The sequence below is a fragment of the Miniopterus schreibersii genome (genome assembly GCF_964146895.1).
Source record: "Miniopterus schreibersii genome assembly, chromosome: 2".
Lineage (NCBI taxonomy): Eukaryota > Metazoa > Chordata > Mammalia > Chiroptera > Miniopteridae > Miniopterus > Miniopterus schreibersii.
This window is the reverse complement of record NC_138102.1, coordinates 180,949,905-180,962,943: the sequence shown is the minus strand read 5'-3', so window position 1 is coordinate 180,962,943 and position 13,039 is coordinate 180,949,905. Positions and strand designations below refer to the sequence as shown.

The 13,039-nt window shown below is 56.8% G+C and overlaps 1 protein-coding gene across 1 annotated transcript in view; it reads left to right on the top strand.

The window, feature by feature from the left end:
• The window catches only part of TMEM184B (transmembrane protein 184B), a 43,049-nt gene extending 30,985 nt beyond the window's left edge, over positions 1-12,064 (top strand). Inside the window, exons 4-9 of the mRNA XM_081129662.1 lie at positions 2,626-2,716; positions 3,221-3,296; positions 5,464-5,555; positions 6,428-6,597; positions 7,292-7,486; positions 9,714-12,064. Coding sequence (XP_080985788.1) covers positions 2,626-2,716; positions 3,221-3,296; positions 5,464-5,555; positions 6,428-6,597; positions 7,292-7,486; positions 9,714-9,955 — 866 coding nt within the window. The 3' untranslated portion in view covers positions 9,956-12,064. The remainder of the gene's footprint in view (positions 1-2,625; positions 2,717-3,220; positions 3,297-5,463; positions 5,556-6,427; positions 6,598-7,291; positions 7,487-9,713) is intronic.
• Positions 12,065-13,039: the final 975 nt, after the last annotated feature.

The window sequence follows — 13,039 nt, the reverse complement described above, 5'->3', positions numbered from 1 at the left end:
CACACAGCTCCTAAGTGGTAGAACCAGGTCCACACCCAAGGGGTCTGGCTCCAGGATTCATGGGTTTCCTGCTGCCTTGTGCTGCTTCTGTGCTGGAAGGATCAGACAGATGAGCAGAGAGATCACCGTGTGTACAGTGAGCATGACAATAGGACAGAGGAGGCCACCAAGGAGGAGGTGGCATCTCAGCTGATCTCCCTCTGGGAGTTAGCAGAGGGACCAGAATGTGTGACCACGAGGAAGCGTGAGAAATCATGGCACGTCCTGGGAACTCAGAAGTGGTTTTATGTATATTCTGTTTACTAAGGTTGTGTAAATAACTCTCCCAAAAGAGACTAGTGTAAAACACCATTCACTTGTTCATGGATAGTGCAGGTCAGGGATTTGGACAGGGCACGGTAAGCCTATTTTGCCCCTGCCCTGTGGTATCTGGGTCTCAGCTGGAGAACTCGAAGGCTGGGGAGGAATCACCTGAAGTCTGATTCAATCATGTGTCTGGCAGTGGATGGTGGTGTCTGCTGGGTGTCCTAGTTCCTCCCACATAAGCCTCTGCGCCAGGGCTGGCCTGGGCTTCCTTGCATGGTGACTGGGTCCAAGGGCAGGCATCTCAGGGGAAAGAACCAGAGGAAAGAGGCCTTTTCTAACCCCAGTGTCAGATGTTACGAAGCATTACTTCTGCCGTCGTCACCCATCCACCCATATGCAAGGGGGGAATGAGACCCCATCTCAGCAGGAGTGTAGGTATCAGAGGGTGTGTCCATCTTTGGGAAATATCATCGACCACATTATAACTGGACTCAGCTTAGGGTGGACACATCCGTTCCACTTGGCCTCATGTGGTTTTGGACAAAGGTTTTAGCAGACTGACATCAGATTTGGCTAGTTGCCTCCCACCCCATACCCCAAAGTAGTTCTTGTCATTGATGAGTGATCTAGAGCTCAGTGGGGATGCTTGCAATCACCAAACATCCTGAGCTGCTTCCATCCACAGGGTCCCCAGCCCCATCAAGGGATGCTGGCCCCCGAGGGAGGTGGGCAGGTAGCAGGGATGGTATGACAGCCAACACTCAGAGAGTGCTGCTGAGTGCTGACCACTTGGAAGAGTTGGCCCACTCACTTCAACCTCACAGCCACCTGTGAAGGTTAGGTACTCCTGTCCTCATTTAACAGTTGAGGAAACTGAGGCTCACAGCTAACCAGTGGCAAACCCTCTGCTATGTGCCTGCTGAGGCACAGTGTGGTAAGTGCTGTGGCTCATGTTTATAGAGGGTGCTACCTGGGGCCCCCCACCCCAGCTGGAGACATGAGCCCTTAATAGGTTAGAGCAATCGTGAGTGGTGGAAAGCACCCCAAACATGTTCCTTTCCAAATTGCTGCAGGCCAGTGTTTGTCTCAGACTGTTGCCAGGATTTTCTGTGCTCCAGGTGAAGTTCTGTATAGTGTTTGCACATCAGCGGGGCCACGGGTGAGGAAGCACTGGCCTAGGGTGGTGGCCGGAGACTTCTCAGGGGCGGTGGGGTCTGTCGGGAGTGCAGAGAGAAAGGCACCCCAGACAGGGAACAGCCAGTGCAAAAGCATGGAGGGAACAAAACCTGCTGAGGGAGATGGTCAGCTTGAATACCATGCCAAGGGGCTGCCCCAGGGAGCCTGGAGGCTGGTGTGCTGCAGGGAATGGCAGGAGCATGTGAAAAGGAGCCCTCCCGGAGCCCATTTTGACCCTCGCCTAGGCCTTGCTCCGCTGCTGGACGCCTGTCCTTGCTTCCTGCCCTTGGTCCCTGACCCTCCTGCTCCCGTCTTTTGTGCTGTGTTCTGCCGCACTCCTTTCACTCTTTCTCCCCACGCTCGCTCTCCTTCCTCACTCCTGGCACATCCCTTTGCCTCTAACACCCTGCGGGCAGCAGCCTTCACTTTGCTGACCCAGCAGAAGTCTCTGACCAGGAGTCATGACAGCGTATTGCTATATTTATAGCATAGCATTTACAACATACCTCTGCTGGCGGGCGCTGTTGCACATTTCGTGTCTGTGGGGATGTCCAGCGCGTCCTGATTCCGAATGAGCTAACCCAGCTTCTCAAGACATCTGTGCTGTTGCCCGTGCACCTCTCCTGTGTTTTGTGCCGACGAAGGTCCACGGCAGGTTGTTGAGCAGATCGAGGTGCTGCTGTCTCATTCTTGCTTAGAATGTCTCCAGAGGTCCCTCTGGAGAATGTTTTATTGTTGTTTTGTTGTAAAATTGTGATCCACAACACAAACAGGAAAGTGCAGGGGGTGAATAAATTATAAACCCAGAGCAAGCATACTACCAGCTCCCCCAAGTCCCCTCCATGCCCATTCTTACCTCCCCTCCTCCTGCCTCCCCACACAGTCTTGAATTTTGTGGTAACCGCTTCCTTACTTGACTTTACAGTGACCAGCAGTGCGTGTATGCATCCCTAAACAACGCGATTTTTCTCTGCCTGGTTTTGATTACAAGTGGAATATTCACTGTGTGGATTCTCTTGTCCCTGAGGGCGCTCTGTTGCTGCCTGTGACTGGTTCTTTCACTTTCGTTGCTGTTTAGAATTCTGCCATCTGTTTACCCACCCTGTTGATGTGAGTGGTTGACTGTGGACACTCTTTTCACAGCCTTGGTCATCTACAATTTCCTAAGCCTATGTTATGAATACCTCGGGGGAGAAAGTTCCATCATGTCAGAGATCAGAGGGAAGCCCATCGAGTGAGTACAAAGCCCCCTGGAACCTCCCACACCACTGTTTCCTGGGCCTGACATTCTTCAAGCTGTCCTGGCAGCAGCTGGACATACAGACCCTCTAAGCCTGTGACCTTGACCTGCTGTGCCTCTCTTGAACTTTCTGAGCAAGAGCATTTGTTGGAACTCTTGGGACAGCTTCCTTGGCTCTTTCTCCTTCCCTCTCTTCCCCGTCTTTCCCTGTTTTTTTCTCCCTCTCGCACTGTTTACATTTGGTGCTTCTCAAGTTGGTTTGTTACCCCAAGGCCTGTGCAGCCCTGCTCCTTCCTGCTTTACTGCAGTTGCAAATGCTCTCTGGTGTCTCCCTGTGCTTGGCTTCAGGCTCAAAGGCTACCTGGGCTCTCTGCCCCATCCCCACCCTACCCTGCCCTGCCTTGGCTTGTCTGGATGTGAGGGTGGGCATCCCCCAGCCCCACCTTTCCTAAGTCCTGGTTCTCTGCTCACCATCCCCTCTCTGCTTGTCTCTTCCAGGTCCAGCTGTGTGTATGGCACGTGTTGCCTCTGGGGAAAGACCTACTCCATTGGATTCCTGCGGTTCTGTAAGCAGGTGTGTGCCCCCGGCAACTGCCCCAGTCAAGAGTTGTGTCACCCTGGCCAGTGTGGTTAAGTGGTAGAGCATCAGCCTGCACACCAAAGGGTTGCAGGGTTAATTCTGGTCAAGGGCACATACCTGGGTTGCAGGTTCATTTGGCAACCAGTCAAGGTGTCTCTCTCACATCGATGTTTCTCCCTCCCTCTCTCCCTCCCTCCCTCCCTTTCTGAAAAGCAGTGGAAAAAATACCCTCAGGTGAGGGTTAACAACAAAGGAGTTGTGGGCCAGGGATGGAAGCCTGGGTCTGTGCCCTGGAGCAGCAGCTGCGGGCTGTGCTGCTCCCTCCTACTCGACAGTGGCAGAGGCAGGCATAGGGCCAGGACGACCCTGCTGCAGGCTGCCCTGGGCCCCACCTCTGGAGTCCCCATTTCCTGCGAGAACCCCCCAAGCCCTAGCACCCACTCTCCAAGCAGTTAGGGATGCTCTTGCATTCATGGGGTGTGCTCAGAGGGGCAGTGACAGGCATCCTGGGCAAGAAGTGGTCCCAGACTCTTGCTCCTTTTGACCAAGTCTCGGTATGTGTGAGAATCACAGGAAGTGCATGAGATTCTAAAATCTCAGTTTGTAAACTTCTCACCAGCTGCGGTCAGAGGGAAGGAGGGTTTCTGCATTAAAGATACAGGACCCAACAGGCCTGTGCAATCTCATCTCCCCCCCATTTCCCAGTTAGCAGAGCAGCTTTCGGTTTTCTCAGCTGCCCTCCCTGTGGTCTAGAAGAGCCTGTGTGGAGGCATTGTGGTGTGTGGTTAAGTGCTTGGGCCTGGGTGTCTCACCATGTGAGTTTGATTTCCAGCTTCTTCTCTGTGACCTTGGATAAGTTACTTAACCTCTCTGAGCCTTAGTTCCTTCTATAAAATTTGAGTACTGTTCCTTATCTCAAGGGATGGTTTAAAGAACAGGTGAGGTAGTGGATGTAGAGCGTCAACACAGCGCTGGCACAGAGCCCACCCTCTCATTCAGGGAGGGAGAGTCAGGTGTCCTGCCCAGCTGTCATGACTTCTACTCAGTCTCCTCTGGGGCTCCACAGGGCCTTGCAGCCCCTCTAGCATCTCCAAGAGTAATCCCAAGGGGAAGTGAAACCCACAGCCAATGACTGGCCACTGGAGGGCTGGCTTTTCTACTCCCTTCTGTGTAGGGCCACTGCTGGGGGCACAGGCACACCCAGCAGGCACACCCACAGAGCATCTACCTGGACTTCCCAGGTCTCTGGTCTGCTTCTGAATCTTTCTTCTTTCTAAATTCAGAGTTTCTCCACTGGGCCTGCACAGAAAGAGTTAAAACCGTCCTGGGTTCAGGGTGGGGCCTTTCAGAGCCATTGTTTACCAGTGGGTTTGGCCACCCAGGGCCCCTGTGACTCACTGCCTTCTTTGATGATTATATTGTGTACAAAGTTTTGATTCCAGATCACTAGCTTCAGTCGCCTTGCTATAAATTACCCCCAGCCCCGTGGGCTCCGTTGTTGCCGGAGGTGGCAGGGAGAGGTACAAAAAGGAGAGGACAGAAGGAGCCTCTGTGCACCTTTCCCTGGTGCAGAGGACTGCTCCGCCTCTGTCAGGTGCTGGTTCCACCTCTTCTAGGTGGGGCGGTGCCCCCCCCCCACTCCCACACCCGGGAAGCTCCGTGGGTGTGCTGACAGCAGTATCATATCTCCAGCCCCTGTCACACTCGGTGGCAGCCCCACAGCTCGGACCACTGGGGCTCCCCTGCAAACCTCGCTCCAATTCCCAGAACTTTGGGTTCAGCAGCCTTCGTTCTCTGCTCCAGGGTCCTTGCCTTATTTGGAGCCACACGAACTGAGCCTTTTCAGCTGTTCCCACCTCCACTGGAGGGCCTTGTTACTTAGGTTTACACGATTTCAGGAGAAAGGTGATTCTAGTGATGTTGTGGCACCGTGGGCACCCCTCGGTTGGGGCCTCTGTGGGAAATTGTGAAAGCCTGGGTAAGGAATTTCTTCAGTGGCTGAGCAGGCTGGCAGCAACCTTAGAGTGCAGAGGTAGGAGACCTCCACGACACTGTGCTGCCTCGCTCTTCTGTCGGTGCCAGGGTAGATGTCCCTGCCACAGGATGTGCTCGTTATGTCGTTTCTGCCCTCACCCTGACCCTTGGCCTTCTCCCCCCACAGGCCACCCTGCAGTTCTGTGTGGTGAAGCCACTCATGGCTGTCAGCACCGTGATCCTCCAGGCCTTCGGCAAGTACCGGGACGGTGACTTTGAGTAAGCAGCGGACCCCGCAGGGGGGTGTGAGGAGGAATGTCGGTGCCAGGGTAGATGTCCCTGCCTAGAGGCAAGTGCCCTGCTTAGGGAAGGAGGTGGCCACAGACTGGCCGCACACACGCACTCAGGACTTCCTCTGAGAGGAGGCCGAGACTTCCTCACGGCTCCCTCACCCCTGCTCTGTGAGGCCCAGGCCTGGCAGCAGCACTTGGCCCTGCTTCTTGCACAGGAGCGGTCGCTCAGCATCCATGCCCTGCACACGCGGGCTGCAGAGTGGGGCCCTGGGCGTGGGCCCAGAGGAACGGCGACCATTCTCAATGCAGGGAGCAAGAGGGCCAGAGCCCTGAGAGGCCAGTCTTGAGTCCTCGGGCAGAAAGCCTCTCCTTTGTAAACTTCCCACAGACATCTCATTTGGGGGTTAGGGAAAGTGACCACACGGCCGTGTGCTGGCGAGCACTTGGCACACAACAGCCTAACAGGGCAGGTGAGCAAATTGAGGCTCAGTGGGATGTAACTTGGCTCAAGTGAAAAGAGCAAAGCCGAGCTCCCAGTCACTCTGACTCCTGCCATCTGAGCTCCCCACCCCAGGCCACGCTGGCTTCCGTGCCTGTGCCCTCCACCAGGAGTGTGGTCACCAGAGCTGCAGGCAGGTGGCTTAGACACACCGTGGGTGAAGCAGAGGTGCTGGCCGGTACCATGCCGCAGGTGCACCCAGCACCCCCTCAGGTTTTGACCACTTTGATCACGTGGCTCATGGAGCAGTGCTTGGGGAGCATGGTTGAGCCATAGGAATTGGCACGGGCAGGACAAGGGGGGGCTCCTTGCTCCTCAGAAAGGTCTGTCCAAGTCAGAAGTCTCTCCCGTTCCTGCAGCGTCGCTAGCGGCTACCTGTACGTGACCATCATCTACAACGTGTCAGTCAGCCTAGCCCTCTATGCCCTCTTCCTGTTCTACTTCGCCACGCGGGAGCTGCTCAGCCCCTACAGCCCGGTCCTCAAGTTCTTCATGGTCAAGTCTGTTATCTTCCTCTCCTTCTGGCAAGGTGAGTCTCCGCCCAGCCCCTGTGAGGCTGGCCTGGGCCACCCTGTCCCCTAAACCTTGTCCCCTTCCTCCTGCTTGCAGTCCCCAGTATCCCTGGGGCCCAGGCGATGGGACTGATCTTGGGTGATCTCAGCCTGGAGCTCAAAGGGGCCTCCATCCACTGGGCACCCACTAGGTCAGAAGTCTGGGCCTGCCCGGCCAGGCATGGCTCAGCGGTTGAGTGTCGACCTAGGATCCAGGCGATCGGGGTTCGATTCCCAGTCGGGGCACATGCCCAGGTTGCGGGCTCAATCAATGACTCTCTCATCATTGATGTTTCTATCTCGCTCTCTCTCTCCCTCTCCTTTCCTCTCTCTGAAATCAATAAAAGATATATTTAAAAAAAAAAAAAAAAAGAAGTCTGGGCCTCAGGGGCCTTGATAGGAGCCATGGCGGAGGTTCAGTGGGGCTGACTCATGGCTGGGGGGACGCAGGGGACCCCATGCAATCCGTGACGTCTCAGTGTTGGTGGCTGAAAAGGAGCTGGGGTTGTGGGGGGTTCCAAGTGGCCTTGGCTTTGTGCCAGCAACCCTGCCCTCCAGGAGCAACTGTGGACCCTGCTTCCATCTGTCCTGGCATTTGGGGGGGCTGCAAGGAGGAAGAGGAACTGGGAAGATGGTCCAGTCTGAGCCAGACACCCCCGCCTCCCCTTCCAGGCATGCTCCTGGCCATCCTGGAGAAGTGCGGGGCCATCCCCAAGATCCACTCAGCCCGTGTGTCAGTGGGCGAGGGCACCGTGGCAGCCGGCTACCAGGACTTCATCATCTGCGTGGAGATGTTCTTCGCAGCTCTTGCACTGCGGCACGCCTTCACCTACAAGGTCTATGCTGACAAGAGACTGGACGCGCAAGGTATGAGCCAGGGTCCTGGAGATGACCCCAACAGGAGGAGCACTGCCAGCCCTGCCCAGGGCCCCTCCTGCCTCTCAGTGTCCAGCAGGTGTGGAAGGGTCAGGAATCCCTGGGCCACGTGTAGGGATATCCTGGAAGCCAGGCCCACCTGTCTTTGGCAGCATGTCTGGAGTAAGGAGACCCAAAGACGATAGGCATGGGAAGGTCAGGACGGAGATTTTAGGATAGACAAGTTCCTAAGGGTTCCTGATATCGAATACAGTTACCTGCTTTATCCTATAATTCTGTCTCTACAGTGTTGTGTTCTTTTGTTTCGTTTTCAATATATTTTTATTGATTTCACAGAGAGGAAGAGAGAGGGAGAGGGAGATAGAACCATCAATGACGAGACAGTCATTGATCGGCTGCCTCCTGCACGCCCCCTGCTGGGGATCGAGCCCGACACCCAGGCATGTGCCCTGACCAGGAAGCAAACCATGATCTCCTACAGGTCAACACTCAACTGCCGAGCCACGCTGGTCGGGCATGTTGCGTGTTTTTTTAACTTGATTACTTCTCATAAGCAGACTGGATGGTAATAGCTTTGAACAGCTTTCTTTTACACCTGCTGATCTTGCTCTTTATTAGAAGAGAGCTTGGAAACTTATACCTTAGAACACCCTGAAGAGTCTTAAAAGTCTGGCTCCTCCCTCAGATTCTGCAATAATTGATCTGGGCTTGGGCCTGGCTGGGTGTGATTTCAGAATCCCCCGGGGGACAGGGGCTGCCTCTGGCTGCTGCTGGGCTGGGAGAGATGTCCAAGGGGGACAGGAAGAGGAGTCTGGGAATGCCTGAAATGACATCAGGAGGCCGAGGGCCCGGAAGGGGAAGCCTCCTGGTCTGACACATCTACCCTGGAGCTCGGCTGCTACCAGCTCCCTTCTCATGTGGCTGGAGGCAAGAAACTCACTTCCCCAGGCCCACCACCTCTGCACCACGGCCTTGGGCAGCTGTGTACTGAGGAGAGTATAGAGGACCGGCCTGGCCTGCGCCAGGCTACTTGACGCCCACTCTCTCACTACCCTGTTCTTTCCATGGTTGGGAATGGGCAAGGGGTGGGGGTGGCAGGGGCGTGGCATGCACTGGCCTCGGTGGTGGGCACATGGTGTTCACTCAGCTATCTCTTGTCTTCTCTATTTCTCCTGCTTCTCTTCCCCTCCCCCTGCCCACCCTGCTTTTGCCCCGGGTTTGGCCGTGGGCAGTGCCAACATATGGTCCTTACGGTAGGTTCTCCTCTGGTCTGCATGTCTGTCCTGCACGTCAGTCCTGGTCACTGTCACTGGCATGCCTCTCTCCTAGCTCCTTCACTGTGTCTCTGTCCCCTTCATCACCGATACCCCTGGTGGCAGTGCCCAGAGCACCTGCCTGCCAAGCCACCCTCTGTAGAGCTTGCCTGCTTCTGTCCTGGCCTGTGATTGTTCTGGGATATGCCCTGCTTGGTTCTGGGGCACAACATGCATTAGTGGGAAACCAGGGCATTTAGTATGTCCCATGGCAGAAGACACAAAGGTGGAAAGAGCAGGCGAGTTTGAGTCTGAAGACCTGGCTGCGAGTTGAGCTCATCCCTTACGTCTCAGTTTTGTGGCCCAGGCCCTGGGGAGAATTGATCAGAGGAAATTGAGATTAGCACATCAGGGCAGGTGGCCCCTGCCCTCTCAGAGGGGAGCTGGTGAAGATGCCCGCTCTGCTGTGGGTCCAGCCCTCTGCAACTGTCCCGATGGAGGAATGGAACATGTCCCTGATCCACTCTCTCAGAAGAGGGGGCAGGGCTAGCACCAGTGGAGCCTGGGCACGCCTGACTCCTGAGCCCCCTTCCCCAACACTCCTGCCTTTAGTTGATGCCTGGGCTGGCTTGGCCTGGCCTCCCTGGAGTTTCTGGGTTCATTGCCTGCACTGTGCCAGTCTCCACCCCAGGCCCCCCCACCTGCCAGACTCAGCCCCCAGAGGCTGCTTACCTCCACCCTCGTTCAGGTACTCTGCTCTGCGCCCCAGCCAGAAGACCTGTTTTTTGCCTGCACCTTTTCATATCTTGGACCCTGTTCTCTATCCCAGGAGGGGTGGGTGGATGACACAACCTTACAGGGGATGGGTCCCAGGACTAGGGGATGGTTGGATGACACAACCTTGGGGGCCTTGCCTCCTGTTGCACCAGCCCCCTCACCCCCACCTTCTGCCTCCTGTCCTGCAGGCCGCTGCGCCCCCATGAAGAGCATCTCCAGCAGCCTCAAGGAGACCATGAACCCGCACGACATTGTGCAGGACGCCATCCACAACTTCTCGCCTGCTTACCAGCAGTACACGCAGCAGTCCACCCTGGAGCCAGGGCCCACCTGGCATGGCGGCGCCCACGGCCTCTCGCGCTCCCACAGCCTCAGTGGTGCCCGAGACAACGAGAAGACGCTCTTGCTCAGCTCTGATGATGAGTTTTAAGTGCGGCTGTTGCTGGGGAAGGATTGGCACCTTGGCCCAGGGCAGGGTGTGCTCCCTCCAGCCTCATGTCTAGGCCAGGAGGCAGGTGGCACAGCTTTGGCATTGCCCTTTAATTTATTGGACCAGAGACACACATATCACTGTCTACCCAGAGGACAGCCCGGGCTCACCCTGGAACCTTCAGGAATATTTATACAAGGCCAAGCCTGCATTGCCTGGCAAGGAGCAGGGGACACTGGGAGCGATTCCCATGCCCCTGCAGCTCGTCCTGCGGTGGCGGCATGTTGGGACCAGCCATGCCCCAGACCCAGATGCTTATGTTGTGGACCAACAGCCACAGCTCTGTCCCCAGGTCACTGCCCTCCCCCATGAGATCTTCAGCCCCACCCCCCAAACCGTGCAATACAGCTCTTCCCGCCTACTTCCTCCTGTTCCACTTGTCCGATGCTAGATTACCCTCATCTGAGCAGGAGGAGGGAGGGAACATGGAAGCTCTCTGGGACCCCCTCCTGACCCAGGCCTGCCTGGCATGCTGCAAGGATCAGAGCCAGATACCAAGAGCCGCCTGTCCCACCAGGAAGGGTGCTCAGGTGCCTCTGGGCCCCTGCCTGTTGATGTGGCCTCTCCAAATGGGGTCCCTGAGCTCCGGGCGTCCTCTCTGGCTGCACCTGTCTCGCGCTCCTTCCTCCTGGCCTGCTGAGGACAGCCAGCAGCCCACACCGCCCCTCACCTGGGGTCTGTCTTGGGAGCATTTTTGGGCAGAGCCCTTAATGCCTGGCTGCTCAGAGGGTCAAGGGCTCCCACTTCCTTCCCAGGCTGAGCGATCAGAACCTTTGCTGGGTCCTGGTCTCTCGCTGGGGCTTCTCCCTCCCATTTCAGGGAAAGAGTCTGAGTCTCCACGTTTCACACGAGCTCCCGGAGGACACGGTTCTGTGGGAGGAAGGACGAAGGGCGAGGGCCCGCTGCAGAGGGCCCTGGCGCCACGTCCACGCAGGGCCTGGGGTCCTGCCTCAGCTGGCCCCAGCCCGTCTCTTCTGTGCCTTAGTCACATATGAAAGCCCCCCTGGCCCTCAGTCTATCCCAGTCATTCCCTGGGGGCTCCCTGCAAAGCTCCTGGCACTCAGAGGATCCTGCAGTTCTGGGCCAAGCGCCCTTGGACAGGCCTTGGGGGTGGCCAGGACCTCAGTCCCCTCCCCTCGCCCACCTCCGCACCCATATACCTGGAGCCCCCCAGGGCCAGAGCCCCCATGCCGCTGGGCTTACATCGGCCACTGTCTTAGGAAGTCTCTTGATGGACACTGCTTGTTTGTGCAGGCAGAGCGCCCCGTCCCCAGACAGCACTTGGGTTTGGGCTGCAGCAGCCTGGGGAAGGGGCAGGGTTTGGGCGAAGGTCCCTGCCCTGCGGCTTCAGAACTTCCCTGTGGAATCTTTCCTTCTGGCCACTCCTGGAATGAACTGTGTCGAGGGTCGGGTGGGGGTTCTGTCCCGTCAGCCTTTCCAGGCACTTGACCCTTGTGACCAAGCCAGCACTCTGGGGGAGACAGGCCTGCTTGTGGGGTACTGGAGGCTGCTTTTGGGCCCCTGTCTGGTAGGCTTGGCCAGCCAGTGCCAAGCTGCCTGGGAAGGCAGCAGGCTGGTGCCGGCTGTCTGAGAACGAGCTCTGTGCCCACTCCCCGCATTTCCCTTCACAAATCTTTCTCTGATTCTTCCAGGCCAAAGTGTGCGGCTGACTCCCTGCCCTCAGTCTCTGCCCTGCAGCTCAGTGGCAGGGAGCCAGCAGCCCCTGGAGAGATGGGGGCTGGGAACTCGTGCCTGACGATGCCACCTACTTCCTAGGATTTGTAACCTACCTTGCCTTTTTTTTTTTTTTTTTTAATTTTTTTCCCTATAGAGTAGCTCTTTGTACATAAAAAATACTTGAAAAATTAATTGTATGATGTATGAGAAGACAGAGCCCCTAGTTTTGTATCTCGTGTATGACTGCCATGAGTCCCACCAGAAAGTCGCTCTATTTTGGTCTCTGTGACATTTTAAATGCGTGACAGAAGTGAGCAAATAAAGTGAGAAAGAAATATATATATGAGATAATATAGATTGTATTGAAATCTCTGCCTGTGGGTGAGGTTTTTTCCTTCCCACCCCCGCGGGGGTGTGAGGGTAGGTTCGGTGGTTGTGCGCAGGGGTGTCTTAGGAAACCCTCGTCCTTCCGGTATGCAGAGTGTAGGTGATGGGGGAATTCACATTTTCAGAGACTAAAATTGGGGTCCAGGCCCCCACTGGACAGCGTCTTCCCCTCCCCTGGCCAGCAGGACACGGTGGCAGCCTCGGTCACAAAGGGCCCATCGTCACCCAAGGGCAGCCCCCGCCCCGCAGGTGCCTCCGGGTTGAGATTCCTCAGGGTCCTCGTGCCTTCCAAGCTGTCCCCCTGCCTCCTTGAGCGCCACCTCCACCGTGGGCCCCTAGGTGCCTCCCGCCGGGGGCCAGGCCTGCTGGGCAGTGGGCACTGCCCCTCCTCACCAGGCCGGGAGTCTGGCCGAGCGGGGCACCTTCCTGCCGCCACCTCCAGATGCCTTGGCGGGGCCTGGCCGGTGACGGGGGCCTCAGGAATGCGGCGGGGGCGGGGAAATTCCCAGGCGCCGTCCCCGCAGCTTCTGGCTGCCTTTCCCTGGGCCTGAGCTCTGCGTCTCAGGATGGGGAGGATCGCGGCCCCAACCCGAGGGGAGGGAGGCCTGCGGTAAAGCCAGCCCATGTGGTTTGGCCTCTCCCCAACTTGCATGTCCCCCGCCTTGTCCCGGCCCCTGGGAAACCCTCCTCACTGCAGGGGTGCGCACTCCTGTACCATTTACTCTGCTCAAGCTTGCGGCCCCTCCGGTTCCCAGTGCTTGTGACCTGTGTCCTCAGAACACCTTCCTGGCACACATGGGTAAACCGAGGCTGCAAGAGGCTAAATAAGTCATCAAAGGTGACACAGCTAGAAAATCGCACATCTGGGTTCAAACCCGGATTTCCCTGACCCCCACCGTGTACTCCATCCGCCTGGGCCCCAGGAGGAGACAGTTGCGTTTTAGGCCTGCAGGCTGGGAC